Source organism: Coccinella septempunctata, chromosome X (genome assembly GCF_907165205.1).
Source record: "Coccinella septempunctata chromosome X, icCocSept1.1, whole genome shotgun sequence".
In the NCBI taxonomy this organism is placed as follows: domain Eukaryota; kingdom Metazoa; phylum Arthropoda; class Insecta; order Coleoptera; family Coccinellidae; genus Coccinella; species Coccinella septempunctata.
Genome location: NC_058198.1, coordinates 1,176,026 through 1,200,435, shown reverse-complemented (window position 1 = coordinate 1,200,435; position 24,410 = coordinate 1,176,026). Strand labels below are relative to the sequence as shown.

The 24,410-nt window shown below is 35.9% G+C and overlaps 1 protein-coding gene across 1 annotated transcript; it reads left to right on the top strand.

The window, feature by feature from the left end:
* Positions 1 to 988: 988 nt before the first annotated feature.
* LOC123321433 (phosphatidylinositol 3-kinase regulatory subunit alpha-like) lies at positions 989 to 22,822 on the top strand. Its single transcript, XM_044909026.1, has 5 exons — positions 989 to 1,547; positions 17,409 to 17,543; positions 17,907 to 18,159; positions 19,666 to 20,016; positions 20,338 to 22,822. Exons 1-5 carry the CDS (start codon positions 1,137 to 1,139, stop codon positions 21,954 to 21,956), a joined length of 2,769 nt encoding a protein of 922 aa, XP_044764961.1. The 5' UTR covers positions 989 to 1,136; the 3' UTR covers positions 21,957 to 22,822.
* Positions 22,823 to 24,410: the final 1,588 nt, after the last annotated feature.

Below are 24,410 nucleotides of genomic sequence, written 5' to 3'. Positions count from 1 at the left end.
AGGTTGCAAAACAATTAATCATTCCTCATCGTTAGGTGTTGTTTCAGTCTTAACTTGCAATGGAAAACGAGGTAGGCCGTAGTGGAAATGATGAATGGCTTTTAATATTTATCTAAGATGTTGCTGTACGAATTTCCGTCTGAGGAATTTCTAATTATGAGAATACTTGAATATGAATGAATAATCCTGAAACACTCCAATATCCCGAAAACCGTATCGATAGCTGTTGTCGTAAATCGAAACAAAAATTCGAATTTGATGTTTTCTCCTCTTAATCTAGTAGCTGAGGCTTATCGATTGTTTGTAAAGGTGTGCCAGTGGGATAGATGCGTGATTATTTGATTCTTCCCGCACATATAAATCCTCGGGTATACTCGCGTCCAGATTCTACGCGCGCACCTAGATTCTACCCGCGCATCTACACTCTACCCACGCATTCCTATTCCACCCACGCATGCAGATTCTACCTGCGCATCTAGATTCTACCCGCGCATCCACATTCCACCAACGCATGCAGATTCCACCCACGCATCCACATTCCACCAACGCATGCAGATTCTACCCGCGCATCCTGATTCTACCCGCGCATCCTGATTCTACCCGCGCATCCTGATTCTACTCGCGCATGCATATTCTACTCGCGCATCCAGATTCTACTCGCGCATACAGAGTCTACTCGCGCTACCATATTCTTTTCCAGATTCACCTGCGCCTCATCCGTGCATGGAAATGGAAAAATAATCCTTTCTGGGATCTAAAAATTTCTTTCTCGTGGTCGAGGAATATTTCTCGCACTGCTTTCGTGTGATTGAGCCTGACCACTGGTCTGAAAATTTTGTGGAGGACTGGGAATATTATGTGAAATCGGGAAATTCCCTTCGGGAATCCCTTGGGGGAGTTTTTGGAGTAAGCGACAACCTTGCCGCGGAAAGTGTGCTATCCCGAAGCGATTGGGCGCATGCTTAAATCTCCGTTCCGTGTTCGCAACATTCGAGCGCAGCGCGGAGCGGACTTCGGCGTTCGGGCCGGACTTTCAGTGTGGCATTTGTAGAGCTGGGGTTCAGTGTTGGCTGCGGAGAGAGTTCAACAAGTGCGAACTCTTTCGCACTGGGTATACGGGCAGATAACATGACAAGATGAATGTACAAGAACGCGAATGTTCCGACTTAGAAAACAGTGGCGTAGGCGGAAAGCCTTTTCGCCGGTTCGTTGTGAACGTGGATGCGGAAAACTACATGCTACGCGGGGTTGGAAGGTCCGATGTGGAATTGGATATGTTTTTGGTACGCGAAGGCGGCAACAGCAGCCTCGGACCCTCTGGTCAGGATTTTCAATACGATGATAATGCCGCAGGAGTCGATCACTGTGGCCGTGTACTGTCTTTTCACTCTTTACTATGTAACTGCGATGTTACTTGCTGCTGTATGTGCGGTTCCCTTTGCCCTTTAGATTGTCACGCTTGCTTCCACAATTTCTGCACCAAGTCCTCAAATTTGTGCCAGAAGAACCCCGACGTACATCTATCCCGTACTTTTAATTTCGATAAGGTAAGTCGATCGAAATTTCCATCAGATCTGCCAGTTTTCCTTGTTTTCTTATTTTCATGCTCTTCCTTTTTGTTTTTTGAATCGATGTTGTTTTCTGTCACAATGGTCTGTAACAGCTGACCGGTGTGGAACAAAGGCAAGTGCTCCGCTGCTAAAATCGATAACGTTCGCTGTCGAGCCTTCTTACAGCAGGTTACGATCAAACCTTTTCGATAGGAACGTTCCATAACCAACGCTCCCGCTGTTTCCTTTCTGTTCATTTCCGAATACATAAACCGATTCAAAATTTTGTCACGTATGAAAAATACTACCTCATTCTTCGACTTTGAAACGCGATCTCACCGGCAAGGTGATGCCTCCTTCTCTGTCCTTTTTGTCATGAGAAAAATTTCACGTTACCTATTTTTTTTTTACCCTAACACCAAGTTTATTTTGGAATTAGATATTTTATCGAAAAAGATTTCTCTACATTTATTATATTTCACATTTTTATGTTACGATTCTTCCTTTGTTGAAAGAAGTTTTGTAATTCCCACCCTTCAGCTGGGTCTCACCTGAATGGAGGGTGTCGAAATTGAAATAACATTCTTTTTCACTCGAAAATTTTCAAAATTCATTTGTGCATTGTGATGGCTTGTCTGAAATCGAAACTCTCGCTGTCTCGACTAGTGGCAGGGTGCACCCCACGTGGCTCATGAGTATTATTAATTGTGTAGATTACCGTGCAATGTCTTCCGTGAATTTTATCCTATTCCACGAAAAACACTCATTTAGCCGGCACCGCAAAGTCTCCGTCTTGGACATGCCGACAACGAGACTAGTTCTCTCTCTCCACTTAACAACTCATCTTACTCCGAGAAAGATAAAACCGGTGGATTTCAAGTATAAAAGCGCTACAGATGATTATTGTATTATTATTATCTTCATTATGAACATACCATGAAAGAGATACTTGATAGTTTTCAAAACTAATATACACATTATATTGTGCCGGGTAAATGTATAGGTGTACACGAAAGAAATCATCGATGAATCAATTTAATTAGTGTTTCAACTCATCAGAAAAACTTTATGTAGTTTATCCGTTGGAAGCGTTTTCTATATATAATAATTAAAATCGTATCCGTCTAACCACTCAAAATTCATCGAGATTTGCCACTAGTCCAGAAAGCTAAAGTTAAAAAGATAAGAGCCAATTAAATATGAAGTCGTATCCATCTTTACATTCGAATAAATAACCCGGAATATGAGATGAATTCCTCGTGAGATTTCTATGTTAAAACAAATAATTGTGTAGACGACAATCTGACATTGTTATTCTTTGGAGTTGTTATTTTCGAGAATTCTGTAAAGCTCTAAATCAGAGTATATGTTCAGTTTAATGGAAACGCGTGTAAATATGTAATTTTATTCGTAAAAGTTGAATAGATACGGCCGATGCATTATTATCAATATCATCAATCAATAAATTATAGCAATAATCTCAGTGAAGCGAAAAGATGTTTTTGTAAAGGGGAAACATTACTCTCTTTACATAATTTGTAAAGGGTGATACCATTCCACCAAACTTCCTTTAAATTTGTACGAGCTCTACATTAATTTAATCGTCGTTCGATTGAAGTTATCCGGGCAAGGTATTTAACAGAACCAATCATCTGTCCTAATTGCAATAAAACTACCTATCCACGAAATTTTGAGAATCTGTTGATGTATGTATTAATTATATTATCTAGATTGATATATATTAAGTTGTTCTGAAGGAAGACAATTATCAGAGCCCTATCAGAGCTAATCCAGATATAAGGAATTAGTATCAATCGTAGAATAAATAGTTACGGTTTCAATCCATGTGTAATTTAATTGCATATTCCATCAATCTGAAATTATATACTCTCAGTTTGTGATCAGTTGGAGGCTGTTCTTCAATAAGTATCATTGCCTCAGCATGAGAATAACTGTCTTCAGCAAAGAAGAACTTGCTGGTTATACATTTTGTGAGGTTGCCTTATATTCATGTTCTGATAAATTCAGGAAGCAATTTGGAAAGCCAATTCCATACTGGAGGAAGGAGATAGTGGGCCTTTCCAGAACAATAAAGGATTTATATTGTAGAACATCTGACTGAAATGAGGCTGTGAACAACTGGAATCGTGAGACAAGACGAGAAAGATGGGAGGAAAATAAATGGAAAATGCTTCTTCGATGAACCAGAAGTAGTGAAGCCAGTGGCAGAAAAAGAACCTGGAAGGGCCAGAGTTTCTTTATCTGGGATTGCGAGTTTGCCCAATTAATCGCCAAAACCAAACTGTCGCCATATTATGGCACGGCCATAAATAGAAAGTTTCTGCCTTCGTAGTAATGAGCAGGCACACGACCAAGCGAAAGAAATTTCTCAGGTTAGCCATGTATGGGGACTTCTGGGGGGCGTGGCCACTATTAATGCAGTCGACGATTCTCAGTACTTTGTTTTTAACGTAGCAACGAGAGTAGAGATGTTCGTTCCTGAAGATTTACTGGTATTATATTCTCTAGCCTACAGCGTTAACTGCTAACCGGCCAAGGTTGAAACTTTGTGCCGGCTTTTGGTGGATTCTGTATCTGGTGATCCTCGGTAACCGAATGTGTGGAACGCGTGCAGCAAAGATTATAGAGTTAACCTAACTCTGTGCACTGAAGGCCACCAAGAATTTATCTCTAATACTGGAAATGCTATACCATTTCTGCTGGCCTATCCTGAACCAGCAAGAAAATGTCGACCAGAAGAAAAAGCTTAAAATTTGAATTCAACTGATCCGGCCCTATACAAAAATAACCAAAAAAAAAAAAGGCATGAGTGCAGAATAGTATCAAATCCCGAAAATTCAAATTGAGACTATTTTTCGATGATTGCTATATTAATTGAACGATGAGCGATTTTTCTCCCAATCAATAACATTCTTCGTTCTATCAAGTTATGCTGCAAATAAGTTTTTATCGCAAATTCATTCAGAGGTCGAAGATTATCTCGAAAATTCAGTACTTTGCTTATTGTATTAAGCGATGGACATCTCAACACGTACGTCAATAATTCTAGAACGTAAAATGTTCAGGTGATAGTTTCGTATTTATTTGTAAAAAAAATATTTGTATGTATATACAAGGATAAAATGGTCGTAGTGGGCATTTATCAGTAAAGTTGTCGATCGTAAAAACGAATGACGGGAGTTACATCGCAAAATGTTCGGCCAATCTTGGAAAATAGAACGCCCATTTGAATTTATTGGATCTAACCTCAGCTAAATGAGCTAGCAATAACAGACATAAAACGAAATACTTATTGTAGTGATTAGATTCATTGTATTTTATGCATACAAACACGACGAACGAATCATAGTTTTGCAACTTGGTTCTAAGTATTGGATGGAATTATTTTGGTACTTGATTTTTCCACCAGTTTCCGGGAATATGCCGGCAGGTGGTTGTAGAATTTTCAAATTGTCCTGACGCTGATCACGAAACAATAGTTTATTTTCAAAGAAAACGTTCAATGTGAATGAATGAAGAGAGAAAACAAGTCAACGGAATTCATAAATTGTACTTATTTATATTGTGGTGTCTACGGCATTGAATACTGATACTGTTATAATTTATAGGCTAATTAAAAATAAATTTAATCAATATATTCTGGTATATAGGTAGTGTTTAAGTTACCGAGTTGAAATGTGTTTTTAAAAATAGTACGGTCTTCAAGGTGTGCAATCATCATAAAGTTATATTATTTCTGTTCCTTCAAAATTATTGAATGATAGGTGGAATTATCGGAAAATGCATTCGAACAAATTTTTCCTTTACGAAAAATATCAACAAAGGATATTCATATACTTACAGAGATCGTTAATACCCTAATGGTAATTGTGTTGTGTATTTCAGTTTTATGAATGATGTTTTTCTTTCATTGAGGCCAACAATTTTCTATATTTAGATTTCAATTAACTATAAAATTTTATTGATCTGAACTTGTAAATTTTTAACTAGAACCAATTGAAGCAATAGCTCTAATATAGAATTTACACGGTTTCAGTTGATTGAACGATACATCAGCGCGAATTCCTCAAAAATGTTGCTCTTCATCGTTATCTACTCGCTTTCAAAGTTGTCCGTGTTGTCTTTAATGTGCGAGTAAGTAAATTTTCAGTGAATCGCTCCAGTCATTATAGAACCGTGCAACTTCGGCATATTTTCAGCGATAAGTGTATTGCTTAGGTAAGGTGTAATGAAAAACATCTTTCGATTTTTCAATTAATTAATATCGCATTTCGATTGGACGAATGAAAATCACAATTTAACTATACAATTCATTGTGGAATTTGGGGATCGTGGCGAGCTCATGAATTCGCCATCAGTTTCGGAAATAGAATAGAATTTAATAAAAATTGCAAAAAGCCGTAAAATTCTCGAATAAAAGGCCGATACAATGGGTCTTAAAATTCGATACGAGCACCACAATCGATGATAAATTTGATTGGAATTGAGGTAGGCAGTTGAGAGTATATTGGAATTGGAATTTTTACGTCCCTCTTTCTAATGGTCACTTACTCGAAGTGGCAATTCTGAGAGAACTATTTATAAGCTCCTTCGATGCGGAATTTTGGGTTATCAATTTGTTATTCGTTCATTTAAATGTGATTCTTTCCATCATACTGTACCCTAACTGGTCTATGGACTGAAATTATCGTGGTCAAAACGGCGCATCCAATTCTGCTACCTATCCTAGTTCCTGGAAGCATCCAAATGTATAAAAAAAGAACGGCATGATCTCAATCACGTACATGAATTAGCGCACGTTGTTTGTCAATCCAGGGTCGACTGAGAATTGGAAACGTCAAGAATTACCAAGTTTCTCTTATCGTTGTTCCATTATCAATGGTTTCTAAGATTTTCTCATAGTGTGTCGATTTTTCGATAAGTATTTCGTTTGCATGTTATATTCTGAGCTTATTTTTATGATACTTCTGGAGTTGGATAGGTTCCTCAGTGTCTGTGTATTTGTTATGCACTTTATTAGGGTCGTTTTAATGATACCAGACTTCTTGTGTTGCTCTGGGCTATCATGAAATGGTTGGCAGAGTGTTTCCTTTCAATTTTCTTTCGAATAGGGATGATTTTGGAAAAGGCGTTCTGAAAACTTTTCTTGAGAATTCCCCGAAATGGAATAATTATTATGAATTCCAATTAATTGTTCACGCGTTGAAATTTTCCTGTCAATTACGCTGCCCCCATTCTAGATCTCAATTCGAAATGACGTTGCCGGTATGTCGTTTCCAGTTGAGTCGGAAATTTTCTCGATTATCTTTCCATCGGAAAATAAGACTGAAATTCGTTTCCCGAACAGACAGATTAATTTTCGATCGAAAATCATCATCTGGCAATTTCCTCCTTCGTGCCAAGTCGTACCCCAAACCGCAGAATTGGAATTGACGGAAATGTATTCATTAATCGAAAATTATTCTGTGTGAATTCCGAAGACTAGAAGTTTATAGATGGTGTTGAAATTCGGAGTTATTTTAGGGTTCTCAAGGCGAGGAAATGTAGCAATTCCTCCGATCGAAACGAAAATATTGAGTTGTCGAACCTTCTTTCAATTCGTGAATGGATTGCTGTAAATAGCGAACGTTGCCTTACTATCAGCTCCATTGGTTTATGTCCAAAATAAACCTCGGGAATTGAACGCGGGAAAACAATTCTGATTATTCTCCCCAGTTTTAACTTTGATAATATGTTAATTGGAAATTTCTACTCCTTCTGGAAGATATTGTGGTACAGAGCTCTAGTTTTTTTGAAAAGTATATGTTGGAACATTTGAAACATTTCGATGATTTTTACACTATTCCCGTTTCGACTGGCTGCGTACTTTTTTCTATTCTCAAATATGGAACAAATCTTTTGTGATTCTCTTATCGCGATTTCCAGGAAACTTCTTCCCAGATCTTCGAGTTAACCACCCGATCCCCTTTTTTTCAGTATTGGGGTCCGTCACCCGGCTTCTGGTTTGTGGTCTATAAATTTTAAAGTCTGTCATCCTCTTCAACATTCCAGATCCAAGGTCGGTAAGACCTATTCAAGGAATTCTGCTCTCATTATCAGTGGACGGGCAGTGTTTTCGAGGAAGAGGGCTACATTCTGTGTGGGTTAATGGGAATTCCTCTCTTTTCAAGCCATGAAAGGGGTGGGTTTTCTAAGAAAAGGAAGTGGACTACCCGAGAATCGAATATCCTTCTATGTTGGGACAGGACCGTATCGACTACATGTATATTCATATGTACAAATCGGTAAATTTTTGGTTATTCGACACAATGCGAAAGTTTTACTCTTTTGTATGTTTATAGTCGATATTGTGTCCCCAAATAGAATAGTCACTTCTGAACTTTTCCTTATGGTTTGAAATATTTCTGGAGCTCGAGTTATTATGTTGTGAAGTAAAGAGATTCATGTGCATATTATGTTATCTATGGAACAAGTAGTAGAGTGAGTCCTCATGAATATTTTTCTAGTAATTCTCTTGCACTCATTGTATTAATGCAAAACTGTAGCCAGCTCAATTGTCAGACATGACCTTAACGTACATTTTTATCGGTCTTGCATAAGAAACACGATTTAATTCATTCCCGAGAGTAGTCGAGATGGCAATTTTATGAAATAATATAAATTCGATTTATATATGAAACGTACTACGAATAAATTATCACAACATTATCGATTATTTCAACTGCGTCGTTTAGAATAAATGTGATTAGTTTGAAAATCGCTCCAATACTCTGCTCTTTTTTTTTCAATTTGATGCCAATCAAACACGAAAAGCTTAATTTACAATTAAGGATTCAGAACAGAAGGCTGCGAGCACACAAAAACCGAAAAATACCCCAAGACAGTGTACGTGGACTTTTCCAAGAACGTGTCCTTATTGAAATTTGTTTTAGGAGGGTGTTGAAATATTTTTTTCGGTGCTCCTTAACAAGAACCCAAATGTACCACGTTAGAGGCCGAATTTCTGGTGTTTTTCCCGTGGGGTTTCGGGTCATTGAGATGGAAAATACTTTAGTGTTGATTTAAACGTGATGAAATTCAACGAATTATTCAAATAAGTCATTTGCAAATTACGGTCAACTAGTTCGAGTAGGAAATGTATTCAAGATGGCGAACAGTTTCCATTTTGAGATGGAAATGATGTTTACTTACTCATCGAGCAGATTGGAGAGAGAGTTTCAAAACACATACAAAGGTCCGTATGAAGATCCTTTCCGATCGCGAACCGAACTAATTTAAGGATTTCGAAGATGGCCGATCTGTTTCGACATCAATTTGCATATTCATTGCGGAATTTCGTGATGTTCCCGTGAAATTTTCATCAGCTACTAGAGCTGTTGCTCCCCCGGGGGAAAAATCAAAAGCGTACACCGGCTCTCTTGACAGATTTCGATTAGGAAACTGTATTATCGTTGATGGATTCTTAGATTAAGCTGGATGAGGGGAACGAAAATAACATCGTTTCTTTTTCGGAGCAAAAATCACTTCTAAGAAGTGATTTTCTCGTCAATAAAACGCAGTGTGAATTCGATTAGCTGTCTGAATCTTTCATCTGTTGGAAAAAGTTACACACACTAAGTTTGTTATTTGCGAAATTATAATTTGGGTTCAATCTTTGCTGTCTTTGATCGGGGAAATGAAAATTAATAATTTGAGTACCTATTGCAACGTTTTTGAGCCTCGAATTAGAAGGATTTGTGGTTTTTGCAGTTTTTGAGGGGAGAACGATTTTATATAACGGATTATTATTATATAATTAATTTCATATGGTTCTCCCTCGAGGTCAGTGACACGCTATTTTTGAAATCGTCTACGTGTTGATGTGGAAGTTATTATTCAATTTTAGCTTAGTCAAATTGCCACATTACGTTCAATGTGATAATCAACGATTGAATTTTGATTATTCTTACAACTGTTGACCGTGGAACACTGGGTTACTTCGAAAATAATGTAGAAAATGGGAGTGCGATAATTTTCGATGTTGCTTCCTTAAATTAATAAATACGGTTCATTGTTTATTAACATACGAGATAATTTTGTATCAGTCTTCACCGCTGAACATTGAATGCTTACACGAAAATGTTGATACGGTTATTTTTACACTAGCCTCATTCAACATTCATAATTCTTCAGCACATTTACTCCCAAATTAATTCAATTGAACAATACGAGGGATGTCCAAAAACTGAACGTATACTACGTGTTCAGTTGGAACTTTAAATTTCATTGAATGCAATGACGATAAAGTCGTTGAGCCGGCTATCGTGATTTTTTCAGACAGGAACGAATAGGTTGTACAACTAGACATGTTGGCTCACGGCGCTGATAAGATTCAACGTTGATAACGTTCATCGAGTTGCTTTATTTCTATAATATCTATATTTCGATAACGACATTTTTATGTTGCAAATTTAGAGTGTTATCCATCTCCATTGTGTCTCGCAACACCCTTCATCTCGTATTGATAAGCATCTATTTTTGAGAACTTCCGTGATAATTTTTGCAGAGCTACTTATGTCCTCCACTGATCAATATCGTTAAAGCCGTCACCAGACTTTAGGAAATTATCCATTACTCGATTACTTTGCTCTAGGACATGAAAATTTTTCACTTTTATTCTGAAATACTCAATTTTGGAGGATATTTCAATCTTGAACCTGACTAATCTTCATAATTTCCAAATTATGAGTCGAGTGTCCAGCGATATATGAGCCCAAAACCCTTTTATCTATGAATTTTGAAACTGAAGAAATGTCAACATCAGACTCGGATAAATACGATGGTGTGTGGCCCACTTAAGATATAAATAGAAATGTACCATCTTTATGGATAGCAACAAGATAGCTCTGATCAGTTCAAGCTTGAAGATGGCGATATCGCTTTAAGATATCTCATTTTTATTATATTTGTATCCAATCAATAAAAATTAACATAGAATGGTATATTTAACATTATCGAACAGAGCAAGGTGAGGTAAACGAACTTTATTTGTACTCAAATGTGAAAGGTGTTTCATAACACTGAAAAGTTGACACGCTAACAAAATCTATATTTGACAGAAAATACATAGGATTTCAGTATTGTCGTAGTCTAGACCAGAACCTTAAAAATCGTTTGAATATGAAATTTCAAGAGTTGTTGCCAGTCTTTTCTTGTGGTAAGTGGATCATATTTTCCACAAGTGAATGGTTAGGCATAAAATATAAAACTTCTAACATTTCATGTTTCCACTTGACAAACAATTGACAATTTTACCATCAATAGGGCCTTCTCGATGAAATATTAGCTGATCCATGGCACAAGTACATTTTAACGTTGAATTATGAAGACTTTTGTGGTTAGGTTAGCTGTGGTCGGAGTGCGTTCTCATTCTCTTCTAGTGTCCACGCATCATGACCTGGCTAACACGGAAGCTTTGTTTACGTTAACGTAATACGTGTGTGTGTACCTATTTCACGATCGTTCTAGCTAGTCCCCCTACACCATACAATTTACGAACCATGTCTGATTAATTCCAAGAAAAATCCTTCAAATACTGACTATTATTGAGGCTGGTCCATTGTTTTCAAATATTTTTCTAGTGGGGTCAGCTCTCTGATTCACTCCCAAGAAAAATTCTCGTAGTTTTGATGTTGGTATTTTTTTCTAGAGTCCTATATCAACCCTAGTTCTTCAAGTATGTTTTGATTGATTTCCTACGACGTTATTTATATTTTCAGTTATATTCTATTAATCCAATACTTTCTCTGATATAATTCACAAAATTTTAATTAGTTCTATAAGGCGATAAATCGAGAATTGTGCAATTTCTATGAGAGAGAGAGAAAGAAGAGTCTTAATCAATATAGGTACATAATGCCGAGTTTATAACTGCGTTAATTTAACTCCGTTTTGTGATGCAAGTGTCGTTCAGAAAGAGACTAAGGAGGCGTGAACTGATTCTAAATTACTTTTTTATTAATTTAATAGAGTTTTATTAGGCACTGATTAATCTCATTAATGACGTTCAAGATAATGAAATGTAACTCTTTTAAGCTTCTCAATGAAGCGTGATCCATTTAAGAAATATTCGAAGGTATTTTCACTGGTATCTACTCTACAATCGGTCTCAATTAGCGAATGATCTTGGTCCATCGTATTCCATTATGCTCTCCTCATCTTAGATGCATGAACAATTAAACCGTGTGGCTATTTCTGTCCATATAAGTTTTCAAACCAATTCATCTCCAAATTTTTTTATTGTTCTTACATATTTTCACAGCTTTTTACATTAATAAATATTACAAATAGTGAATTTCAGCATTTTTCGTCGGGGATTGGTGAGCGATTATGCGACTTTTTCATTTGAATATATGTATAAGCCACATATGTTCATTTGGAACTCTTACACAACTGTCGTTTCGATTGTTAGATTTCATTTTTACAACCATAAAATACGACCCACGCAGCTCCACTGAATTTTCATTTATTGGTTTAACGAACTTGTATTCTGTGGTAAGATTCTCACTCGATTCAAGGTTTTTATAATCATATATCGCTCGCACACATTGAATCCCCACCATCCCCAAAAAGAAAAACTTGATTGACTTATGCGCCTACGTGAGATTCACATCGTGTACAAATTCTACCTTATTCTTCTTGCATCTTCGAGAGAACAATTTCATCTTGTAACATTTTTCCTAGTGGAATACCTTTTTCTTAGAATTGTTTGAATATATCAGGTAGAGACCAGAGAATCTTTTTTCTGCGAATTTCGTGCAGACCTTAGTGAAGAACATAGTAAAACTTCACTATGAAATCAATATATTGTGTATGGAACTTTGAAGTGTGCCTTCCGAAACAATTTTCTTGTATGTATTTACTTTTCGCAACTTATAGGATAAATTCATTCATTTTTCATCCAAATAGTCGATTATCCGTAATTATACAATCAGAATTCTGGAATTAATGACATGTTCCATCCAAATTTTGAAGGTGAAGGTAATAATTTTCAGTTATATTAATTCGGATGGACTGAAATGTATAATTTGAATTCGCCGTCATATTTTTATTCGTTTAATCTTCATTAGAAATTTATGTCTACTCTTCTGGCAGTTCCATCTGAACTTGTTGACCTTTTCTGGTTAATTGACGACGTTTCGTTCTGAACATACCTTACATTCTCAAGGCTCCATCTGATCCCTGAAAAATTGATTTTGTCGTCCTTACGACTTAGGTGACATACTCCACACATCTTTTGATTGATTTTGAACAAGTTTTTGAATATTTGATTTCGCTTAGGATGAATCTCTACTTTACCTCGAGAGTAATCTATCCTTGAGGTTGTTCCTCAAATGATTTCCTTTATTTTTCGTTACTTTCATTGATGTCTGCAGAAAAAAATTGTATGTTTGGATGTATTGGCCTTGTTCAGAAAGGAATAAAATGAATTATGTGCTGTCGAGTCAGGATCAATCGATTTTTATGTCTCCAAATCAGTTGTATGATTAAGGGTGGCTTTGATTACTTGCATCCTTCAGCACAGGGAAAATATTCAAAAAATTGAGGAATAAAACTGGAATCTACGCCAATGATCATGACGCATCTGTTCATTTCAATGAGCAGAGAATTCTGAAATAGGTTTTGCATTATTCAGTACCCGAATATGTGTTTCGTTTGAATATTTCCTTCTCTTGATTTTTGGTTGTCAAACCTTCGAATCTTGAATAAATCTTAACTTACAAAAGAATAATGAGATGACGGGGAAGAGTGTCACGTAGTGTAACACGAGTTTTTTGCTCCGTTGTGCACAAATATCAGTTCGAAGCGATTTTAGTAAAAAAGGATATTTTCCTATATTCTTTCAGCAGTAGAGCCACCTCTGAAACTCGGATAGTTCGTGAGGAACGACAAAAAATGTTGTAGAATGAGTAGTTCACTGGGGATTCCGATTCCAATTTTTTTTTGTATCATTTTGAGTGTATGAGAGAGTTCGTTCGTCTATATTATAATTGCTTAAATATGACCTACATGGGTAATGCCGTCAAGGTTACCGGCTTGTGGCTATGGCATATAGAGTTGCCAACGTTGTCAAATTTACAACGTTTATAATACGGAAATCAAGGCTTCACACGATGGAGCCTTCATAAATACAAAATCTAATTTTTCTCCGGTATGGTGCACACGAGTAAAATTGTCTTCATCATTTTCATCTTGAACCATGCTATTCTGGTTGAGGTTCTTCTTGTACACCCTTCATATTGCCGTGATAAAGGAAAATACATTACTGTCACTGAAATTTAATATACATATGTCAGTTTGACTTGTGATTGTCACACCCAATTACCAGAAAGTAGCATTCTCAATTTGTTTGTTTGTGGAGTTTGTCTATATTGTATTCTAATGGTGCTATCAGATTTTCCTATTTTTTTAAGACAACTGCTTCTCAAGTAGAACCTTGGAAGACGGTGTTGCAAGGAAAAAATCTCAATGTTATACAGCCACAGCAATAATGAATTTTTTTCCAGAAGTGGCACATACGTGTCAGCGAAACAATTCGATATTTATTGTTTGCTGTAGTTAAACAAACCGTAAAAAAGCCAATGCAAGTCGCCAGTTATAACCAAAATAATGGACCTGTTTGAAAATCGACATACAAAAGTCGAAACTTCTCATGAAAAGAGATGCCTATCGATGACAAGACGTGACATTCATACGGTTTCAGGAGGCTTGCCCTATTATATTGAGTCTCTGTTAACTTAACGCCTTCTAAACTGAACAGACTGTAGAAACTCGTAAAAAAAAGAAATTTATACGAGGGCATTCAGTATGATTGAAGAATTCTGATTCATTAGGATTTCCTTTTTTTCCACATTTTTCCATCGGGGTGAATGATTGTAGCAATAACGAGTGAATCGTTTATATGAAAATTTATTAGTCATAACAAATCAGTTTCACCTACTAATAGTACAGAAACAAAACAATGGATTTAATGACGAAATCGAATTTCTACAACAATATACATTCATTTCACTTAATTGTCGAAGATAATGTTATCGAAAATGCTTCGATTTTAATAGCCCGATTCTTCTAGATGTTGGTTTATGTTTTATCTTAACGCCTGATGCATTTACTTGTGAATTGCTTTTTTTGCGGTAAAAACTCAATATCGATACTGTCCAATTTTTGATTGGTTTTTAAAACAAGGACTATTGCCTTCCATTTTCAGGTCGTATATTGTGTCATTCACTTTTTTTGTCCCTATTTTTCATAGTAACAACAGCTACTTCTTTTTCTAGAAGATGAGTGATGCAGTGAAACCCTTATAAATTCTAACAGCTCTAACTCTGTTGCAATGTCATAACAAGACGAGTTCAATATCGATATCGAGATTGAACATGTAATGTTCAGACGCGATCCATTTTTATGTGATCACGATCTAGATTGACCGTGTGTAATGACGACCTATGATTGAAATATGTCTGTCCTTCGATAATGAATTGATAGATCTGAAATTCCGGTTTGAGCTTCTAATAGGGTTTACTTGATTCGATCGAACTCGGCATTTTAATATTGTTTCTTTCGAAGGATTCGAGTTTTGAAGAGTGCTAACACAGCTTTCTTTTTTGCAACGTATCGATCTTACCGGCTGAACACTTTCTGATATCTTCCCTTGTTTCAGTCGCATCGAAATGTGTACGAAAAACGGTTATCGATCTTTACAGTGTTCATATTTTAATGATAAAATTCGTAGGTGGACCGGTCCTTAGAAAATGTTCAGAGCATCAGGTCACAATAAATGATTTGGAGTATATTTAAACCCAAGGTCGAGAATTATTCAGTTCTTTACGTTGTTGCCATTCGAGTTCGATAAACGCGCATATAAAAATTGAAGAATCCCGATGAACATTGAATCGCAATGCTAGAATTTGAATAGCCAAACGCCGATGTATAAATTCGAAAATATATTGTCGTATCCGAGCTTTTGAATTCCTTTCGACTGAGGAATTTCCTGTTTTATCTACACTAATTAAGGGATTGTGTAGGATAAAAACAGATTACGGGAACGAAATTAAAGTATTCCTCGTAATAGATAATACGAAACCTCGTTGGAAATAATTTTTCTGTTGAACAATGCACGAGAAATTGTCAGTTCGGCACACGACACCCGGTAACCCGAGATAGAAAAGGATAAAAGTGCATCCTGTATGTTGGACGTAGTAACACCTTAAGCAAAATGCTTGTCCGCTATGCAGAATTTAATTTCCCATAAACCGTGAAACGCTACACCAATGCTGACCTATTTAACGAGACATGATATCAAAACTCGGAAAAATTCAAAATCAGCACGTTCGTCATATAACATTTTACTACGTGAAACAATGACAACAGAATTGAATATGCGCATGCAAAATATTGCCACTTTATTTGAAATAGATTATCCATAAAATTTAACGCGTCTGGCTCTCTGCTACGATGCATTTCAACTGGGTCAGATTTTCCGTCTTGAACAGTAAAATATTCACTGAGCATTATATCAAACAACGTTTTGAGGGAATTAAGCTGGATCTAATTTTCTTTTTATCTACATTAATAAAGATGGCAACGTGACATTTTTCGAACAACAGCGCAGAAGCTCCGAGCTTTATGATGTTTGAGTGGTTTCAGAATTATTATCAGAGACGTAGTTTCCTGTTATATTTCCCATTTTCTCAATCGTTTACAACGAACAACCTTCTTTATGAGCAGTTGCACTTATATTACTTACACTACTCACCAATTGAACTGCATCAAGCGAGAATCTCTATCCTATTTTATCAGGACCCCTTTCAAATAATTACATGCCTATTAAATCAACATTAATACTTAGTTTAGGCGACCTATTCGAATCAACTGCAATCAAAATCTTTCACAGTTTTAATTGACATAGTCTGAATTAACTTATATAACTCATTGGTCTTTTTTCGCAGTTTTTGTATTGTGTCACTCCCAAGTTCTTGAAATATATACATGCCCAGTGAAAATTCAACGAGTGAATCTCACAAATTTGAGAAGCATGTAGAATCAATCAGATATCAATCAACCTATTATTTTCTGTGATGTCCCACCTAGTTTTTTGGTTAGTAGTATCGAGTCTAATCGAATAGTGATGTTGTTCCACATCCCGAGACAGATTTCAATCAACGATAGTACCTATTCGTCGATATTTCGACATCCTTGCACAGTCCTTCACTATCAATTCCATTAGCAACAATAAAATGATAGTATCAGTCGTTGAACATCTCAGCAAATTCACTTAACGGCGGTAAAATCGTAATGAAAACGATCAAATCCCATATTCATTGTCGTGTTACTTTTAGGTCAGCCGTATTTGCAATTGCATACAACAATAGCTCAAGTTGTGTAACGCTAGCATGGACATCACCTTCTTAATTTTCCATCGTAGTTTATTGCAGATTTTATAGCTCATAAAGTACGCTACTTTGAATTTATTACTGTTAACTTCTTTCAGACGATTGATAAGGTTTCAATAGCCATGAAATCTACTCCTTTTCGGTTACGAGTTGGAGCTTCCGTACGCTCATTCACTTAAATCATTATTCAGATTCAAATCAGGTGCACAGTAAAACTTTTAATGCGCTCATTTCATCTACTCCTATTTGTGCATTTGATTGATCAGTCTAGACTCGTATCAATGTTCTTCTTTCCACTATATTTTTCATTCTTCCGTTACAAATTTGTAACGGAATATTTTCGTTAACTTTCAGAGTTGGGCTATACACCTTCGCAATCAATAAGAAAATGTTGTTTTATTTTTAGCCCATATCACAATGGACAAACTTAAACGTCGTAGAATGGATGAATACTTTAAACATGTCTTCATATTCAGATGCCTTCAAATGCAAAGAAATCAAAGGCTCAGATCTCATGGAAATGGATAAGGAAAAATTATTGGTGAGTATGAATCGATGATCTGAAGGAAGACATTTAGTTTTTCCCATCTCGAAGAAAAGACCCATTCGCAATAAGAATATTGATGTAAATATTTCTTCTGGGTTGACCCTTCTGAAGAATGTCGCCCTTAATTGGCAGAAAGCATTGCCTAGTGATGAACAATACTTTGAATCGAACAAAGGGTATGGTTCTTTCTCGATAAATTGGTGATTTTTTGCAGAAAACTGCGAAAACTCATATGTACCCCTAATTTTTTTATTGCTTGATCTTTTGGTTGAGTGGTTCGATATACTTGATGCCTTCTGGATTTTTCGTCGATACGATATTCCTGACCTGTTGAAATATATAAATTTAATTTTGCAGAATATGGGTATAAAAGATGAATTTCACCAGAGGGCAATCCTGAGTTGCATTGAAGAACTGGTCAAATATCCAGATCAATTCACACAAGATCAGAGCAAGGAAGAAACCGGACCGTCCCATTGTTTAGTACATCATACTTTTACTACATTGGAAAAATGTAAAAAATGTGGCAAATTTTTACGAGGAATTTTGCAACGAGGTTTTATGTGCACAAGTTGTGGACTGGTGGCCCATAAGGCTTCTTCTCCTGCAGGTGAGTGTCATAATTGGTTTTCTCTATTTCCATTCGCTCCATCAAAGTCCATAATTCGCCCATTCACGAATATCAAACGAAATTGTTGAAAACTCCTCAATTCGAATTGTTAGAAACTGTTAAATTTATAATAACCCTTCCTAAAAAAAAACTGCAGTGGTTTTTGATATTGCGCTGAGTGTTGCTCTGCCAGATTCATATATGATAATATAATTATATCTGGTGAGTAACTATGGAAACGCGCCCCTATTTTTTGCGTGTCTCATGGATTATACAGGATGGTCGAAGAGAAGAAGTAGAGGTCCTACCTCAATGTTCCCAACATAACCGGAATTAAGGATTATATTTCTTCTGCGCAGACCAAATATTTTCTACTATTTATGCTTAAACTGTAGGCAGTCGATTTTATTGGTAATTAGATGAAAATATATTTTAGAATATCGGCTAATTTCCTTTTATGAACTTTTAAATAGCTGCATTAAAATCGGGATTAAGAGCTAAGCTTTCAGATAACTATGATTTATATACCTATTAATCGAGGAATCAATAAAGTTTTAATCGAAATTCATTTTATCGAATTTTCATTGAATTCTCGTTCCGCAAGTAGAAGTATAGAAAAGGCGAAGTTGAAGGGTTCATAAGTGTTAAGTCAAGATCGCATAAAAAGCTTTGAGCACCTTAATGCCCTCAATTTGGATTATTAAGAAGACTTATCGTGGCCGTTGTCGTAAAAGTTTTAGAACCTATTGTGTTAAAGTGACACAACAGTGAGTTATGCAATGTTACTAAGTAGGAGCTTAACAAAATTCAAAATGATACTGTTTATTCCTAATAATGATCGAAAAGTCATAAAAATTTGCTTATAAAATTTCTAGATATTCAGTTGAATCATATTTTTTGAGATATGGTATTAAAAACATCGATAAGGAACAATAAGTAAGAAAAATTTTATTAAAGTCTTCGAGTCACCTGTTATCAGCGACATAAACCTCGATTTCTGATTGGGTCAGCCCTACCACCCACCCGCCATTAAAAATCTACGGTCTGTGCGAGCCGGCAGAAAAGTGGCAGTCTGTAAAGTACCTACCTTAGCTTAAGCAGAATTGGAACACATTAGAACAGCAATAATGGACTTTTCCGAAGAGCAAATTGCAGAACTTACGATATGTGAGTTGGTATACGGTGCTTACCTGTAATCATTTTTATCGTTCGCCAATTTCAGTTTGAATCGTCGTGTGAAGATTGAAAAGCACTATAGAAGGCCAAAATAAACCTTCGTTAAGCTAGATTTTTAATTTTGAATCTTTATCTCAGGAATTGTGAAATGATCTAAAGCTTACATTTCATTATGAGCTTATTTTCTGTCGTTAATACCGCGTTTTAAAGTTTTCTGATGAATTGCATAACTGTCTTTTTTCGAAAAATTGTCGAAATTGATATCGGTTAACAGAGATTTTTTGTGAATGTAGCCCACCGCTGTTGGCCCTTATGAATGTATTTTTTCAGGGTTACCCAGCTGTCTGAGTCAGCAACAACATTACAAAATATTCTTCGGGGCTTCTTTATGCGGCCAATTATCTGAGAATGGAGCTCCGAAATTCATGATCAGAGTTTGCCAACAATTGGAGAAATTGGCTCAAGAAGATCTGACCTTGAGCCTCTACAATATATACTGTACTTCACCACCAGAGGATGATCTTTCCAAATTGGCAAAGTCCATTGACGAGAACCAGGGAGACGTGGAGATCGTGGAAAGATCTCCAGTTTTACTAACTGGAATTCTCAAGAAGTTCCTGAGGGAATTACCCGATCCGTTGATTCCAGTACAGTGGTATGATAAATTCTTGGAAGCTGCAAGTGAGTTTTCTTAATTTATTGTACTTTTTTTCGCTCACCACCCAGTGTTTTCATTTGTGGTATTTCAGTTTCAGGAAATAGTCGGAAATTTATTTTGTTTATGTTGCGCAATTGTTCAAGATTGATAGATATGATTTGAAAATGAACTATTTATAGTATCACATATCAAATGAAAATTCATTTAGTTGAAAATCTGAAAAAACTCTCGTGGATTGGCTTATTATTTCCAGATTTTGTTGGGTTAATACGTAAACGTCTGTTGTTGATAAATTAGCTTCTTAATATTATTTCTAGATAGTGATAGAGTTTTTTTTACTTCAGAAATTCGGAGTAACGAGCATTGTGCCAATTCCCTAACAGAACTAGTCGAAGAGCTTCCAATTGACCACAAGTCCACCTTGAAATACTTTATGCAGCATCTGTGCAGGATGTGCCAGATGGAATTCAAAAGGGGAAATAAGAGTCCACCAACAAATCTTATCCATGTCCTGTGCTATATCATCATGCGGCCTTCATGGGAACGGATCATTCAGATTGTTTACAATACGCAAGCTCAAACCCGAGTCTTGGAATTGTTGCTCATGAATTGTTCTTGGGGTGAATCTTTGCCGGATTTCGCTTGCGCACCTGCGATTCCACCCAGGAAATATTCAGCTATGAGTATGGGGGGAAATAGTTTGGCTAGTACATCGGCAGTTGTCAAAGAGGCACCCAGTCCTAGTAACACCTCTCTCCAGGATGCTGAGTGGTACTGGGGTGGCATTAGTCGGGAAGAAGTTACGGAAAAACTTCAAAACACCGTCGATGGAACGTTTTTGGTGAGAGACGCTTCTAGCAAATGTGGTGAGTACACACTCACACTAAGGAAAGGTGGTGCTAATAAACTGATAAAAATATGCCATAGAAACGGGAAGTACGGATTCACGGAACCATACACGTTCGACTCAGTGGTAGAATTAGTTAATCATTTTCGTCATTGTTCGCTGTCATTGTATAATGCTTCTCTAGATGTCAAATTGCTCTACCCTGTATCCAAATATAACCAAGATGATGAAGCAGCTAAATATGAAAACGACGAGAAACTCTGGGCCAATTTGAACGAAATAACCAACAAACTAGAAGTAAATAACAAAAAATTGGCGGAGTTATCCAAGGCGTTCGCTCAAACGAAACACGAAGTAACGACCAATCGTTATGCGCAAGAAGCCCTTGAAGAATTGTTGAAAGTGCTGAAGGAGCAAGCGGAATTGCAGAAAGCCGTTGCCGAGCAAGATGCTCAAACTCACGAACTGAGAGGACTTGAAACAAATGTGAGAATACTTCAAGATAGATGCGCAATGATCGAAGAAGGCTGCGAACAACTAACTGAAAACTTGCTGCAACGCATTGCTTACAACAAATCCTTAGATAGGGAGGTAACATCTGAGAAATTGGTTATTCTGAGTCTGATAAAAGAGCAGGAAAAGTATATTCGCTGGCTGCAAGAAAGGGGAGTGCCTCTGTCCAAGATAAATCAATTACTGAATCGATCAGAAGATGAGCAGCTTACAGAGAATGTGGATCTGGAAGATTGTCCGCATAATGACGAGCGTACTTGGCTTATGCTAGAATTTTCAAGACAGAAAGCAGAACGTGTTTTGACCAATACCGTTGATGGTACTTTTTTAATTCGAAAATCAAGCACGGACCAATATGCATTGTCAATTTCTTGCAATGGAATTGTGAACCATTGCATCATTCAACGTACCAAAGCTGGGTTTGGATTTGCCGAGCCGTATAATATTTATCCGAATTTAAAGGAATTGGTTCTTCACTATGCCACGAATTCACTGGAGGTACATAATGATTCTTTAAAGACCAAACTGTTATATCCTGTAGGGGCCCTCTATTCCAATCCAATTCACCGAATGTACAACTTTCAAAGAGTTTGTGATATATAAAAAGCTGCTGTGACTTATATTTCCATGATGTTGAATTGTGATGATAATTTTACAAACTTTAACAAATTCATATGGAACGGAATTGTATTATATATTTAAACGAACAAAAGTTGAATTTGATGAACATCAAACACCAGGAAAAAATGACTGTGATAGTGTACTAAAGAAAGATGGAGTTTTAGTGTAGATTGGGCAAAAAGCAGTTACCATGGTCTTGATGCCTTTTTCTGCCGCTTCCATGAAGTGGGCATTCAGAGGAAACTTTTTGCTCTTGTGGTAACCATTTAGAGCGCCAAAATATGTTCTAGAGATCTGATTAGATATTTTGTTATGCAAAATATGAGAACTTGATAAATACATTGCTTTTATGGAAAAAAGCATTCTAGATAAAAATTCAGAACGACGACACCATCTCAAGAAAAAAGAATTGAAACGAAACGTCCTCATACTCTTTATTTTTTCATGTCTCATCCTAATTTTTCTATAAACAACGAACTCTTCTCCTTCTCCAATCAAACAAAATTCAAGGAGAGGAGGACCACATTCACGAAAATAAAAACAAACGGAAAAAATCTCCTTATTTCTTTTCATGAATCATCACTTCCTTATCACTTATAGGAAAGGGAAATCAGCTGGAATTTTCTGTTGAAATTTTTTTTTTTACAGTTGAGGCTAGTATTTCTGTTTGAGTTTCTCCAAATATGGGGTAATGGGATGGGTAAAAACTGATATTACCCGTTTTTTACTATGATGAGTTATTAAATCACGTGTATTTCACTATAACAATAAGATGGTATGGTTATTGCGAAACACGTGGTTAGAAAACTCATTCTAGTAAAAATCAGGCAATTTTTAGTTCAATTATGGATTTTCATCAAGTATCAGCCAACATTCAATTCAACATTGGGGTAGCTATCGACATCTCCATTTGATTTCGAAATTAATATTTTGAATTACAAATTTTTTTTCCGTTTACGAGAAGATGAAAGTGTTATAACAGAACAATAACAAGATAATTGTTTTTATCTTTCCAAGTAAGTTTTATATTTTGCAATCAAATAATCAGATTGATTGGAAGTGATAATTTATATATATATCTATATATATATATATTCCTCAAATGCGTTGTTCTGTATTTCAAAATGAATATCTTCGATTCGTATCGAAGAATTTTGTTTTGTGAGATATTTTCCAAATGAATACATGGGTCGCCATATATTTTTCTATTGGATCTGTATGATCCAACCCCTGATCTAATCAAACAATGTTTCGTTTGATGAACTAGCATTAGAAATCCTTCTGAATCTAATTTCCTTCCGTTTCATAGTTTAGAAAACGATATCAAGAAGTTTTATGTTTATGTTTCATCCTTCAAATTCTATAAACGACTAAGTGGTCCTTTTTCTCTGTATGAACTGACTGGGATTGATGTATCATTCAAGGATGCAGTCAATTCATCCATTTTCGTCATTCGATCGTCCTTCTAGCCATGGGAATTTCATTTTTTAAGGACGAGGAACATTGAAAAGTCCCCAAAAATCTATATGTTACTTGTACACCTGTGAATGTTATAGTTGTGTGAATATAAAGAAACATAACTGGTGATGTTGCCATATAATTTGTATAGATTCCTCTTATTGCCAGAATGTTTCTTATTATATACCGAATAATAAAGTTTCCCCTCCAGTTTTCCTTTAATAGATTGTATTTATTCATGTCTGTTTTCCGTTTCATATCTCTTTTTTTTTAATGGAAATTTGATAGTGGGACAACACTACATGTCTTAATAGGCGGAAGAGAGCCCATGTCATTTTCTAGTATCGAAAAAATATAAGAATTGATGAACTATTCGTTATTCTGTTTAAATATCGTGTTTTGATTTGAAATTTTATTTTTGTTTTTTAATATTTTAGTTCGGAGAGAAGGGAAAGCTTCGAACTATTTCCATTTTATGAATTTCGTGTGTAAACTAGTCTTTCATTGGTTGATTATCAAGCTCCTTATTCTGGAGAATATTAGAAAATGACATGATCGTGTTTCCAATATATTCAAATTTATTCGACTTTTTTCTATTCGTGAAAGCATTTAAAACCAAACTGGGAATTTAATTTAATATTTCAGAAATGGTTTATCTAGAATGTTTTTGTTTCTCTATTAATTTTATACTGCTATTAATGGATATTATATTGGACTTTTAAAAGAGTATAAGTATTTGATGATACATGTCAACAGTTGTCAGTTAACAATGTCGGGAGTATTGAATGATCGGATTGCCAAGACCAGTGATGAGATTTTAATGGTCATTGTTTATCTTGAAATTGAACTCTTGTATATTTATAACTTTTTAAAAGGGAGTTCAACCTTATGTATTTTCTTGAGGACAAGGTAAAATACAATTTAGAATTTTCATCGAAGTGTTGGCCTATTTGCTGAAACGTTTGTGTAAGATTAAAA

Coding starts and splice junctions, on each gene's coding strand:
- LOC123321433 (XM_044909026.1), top strand. CDS start 1,137: ATGAATGTACAAGAACGCGAATGTTCCGACTTAGAAAACAGTGGCGTA. Junction 1,548..17,408: donor GTACTTTTAATTTCGATAAG/GTAAGTCGATCG, acceptor TTTTATTTTTAG/CCCATATCACAATGGACAAA. Junction 20,017..20,337: donor TAAATTCTTGGAAGCTGCAA/GTGAGTTTTCTT, acceptor TTTTTACTTCAG/AAATTCGGAGTAACGAGCAT.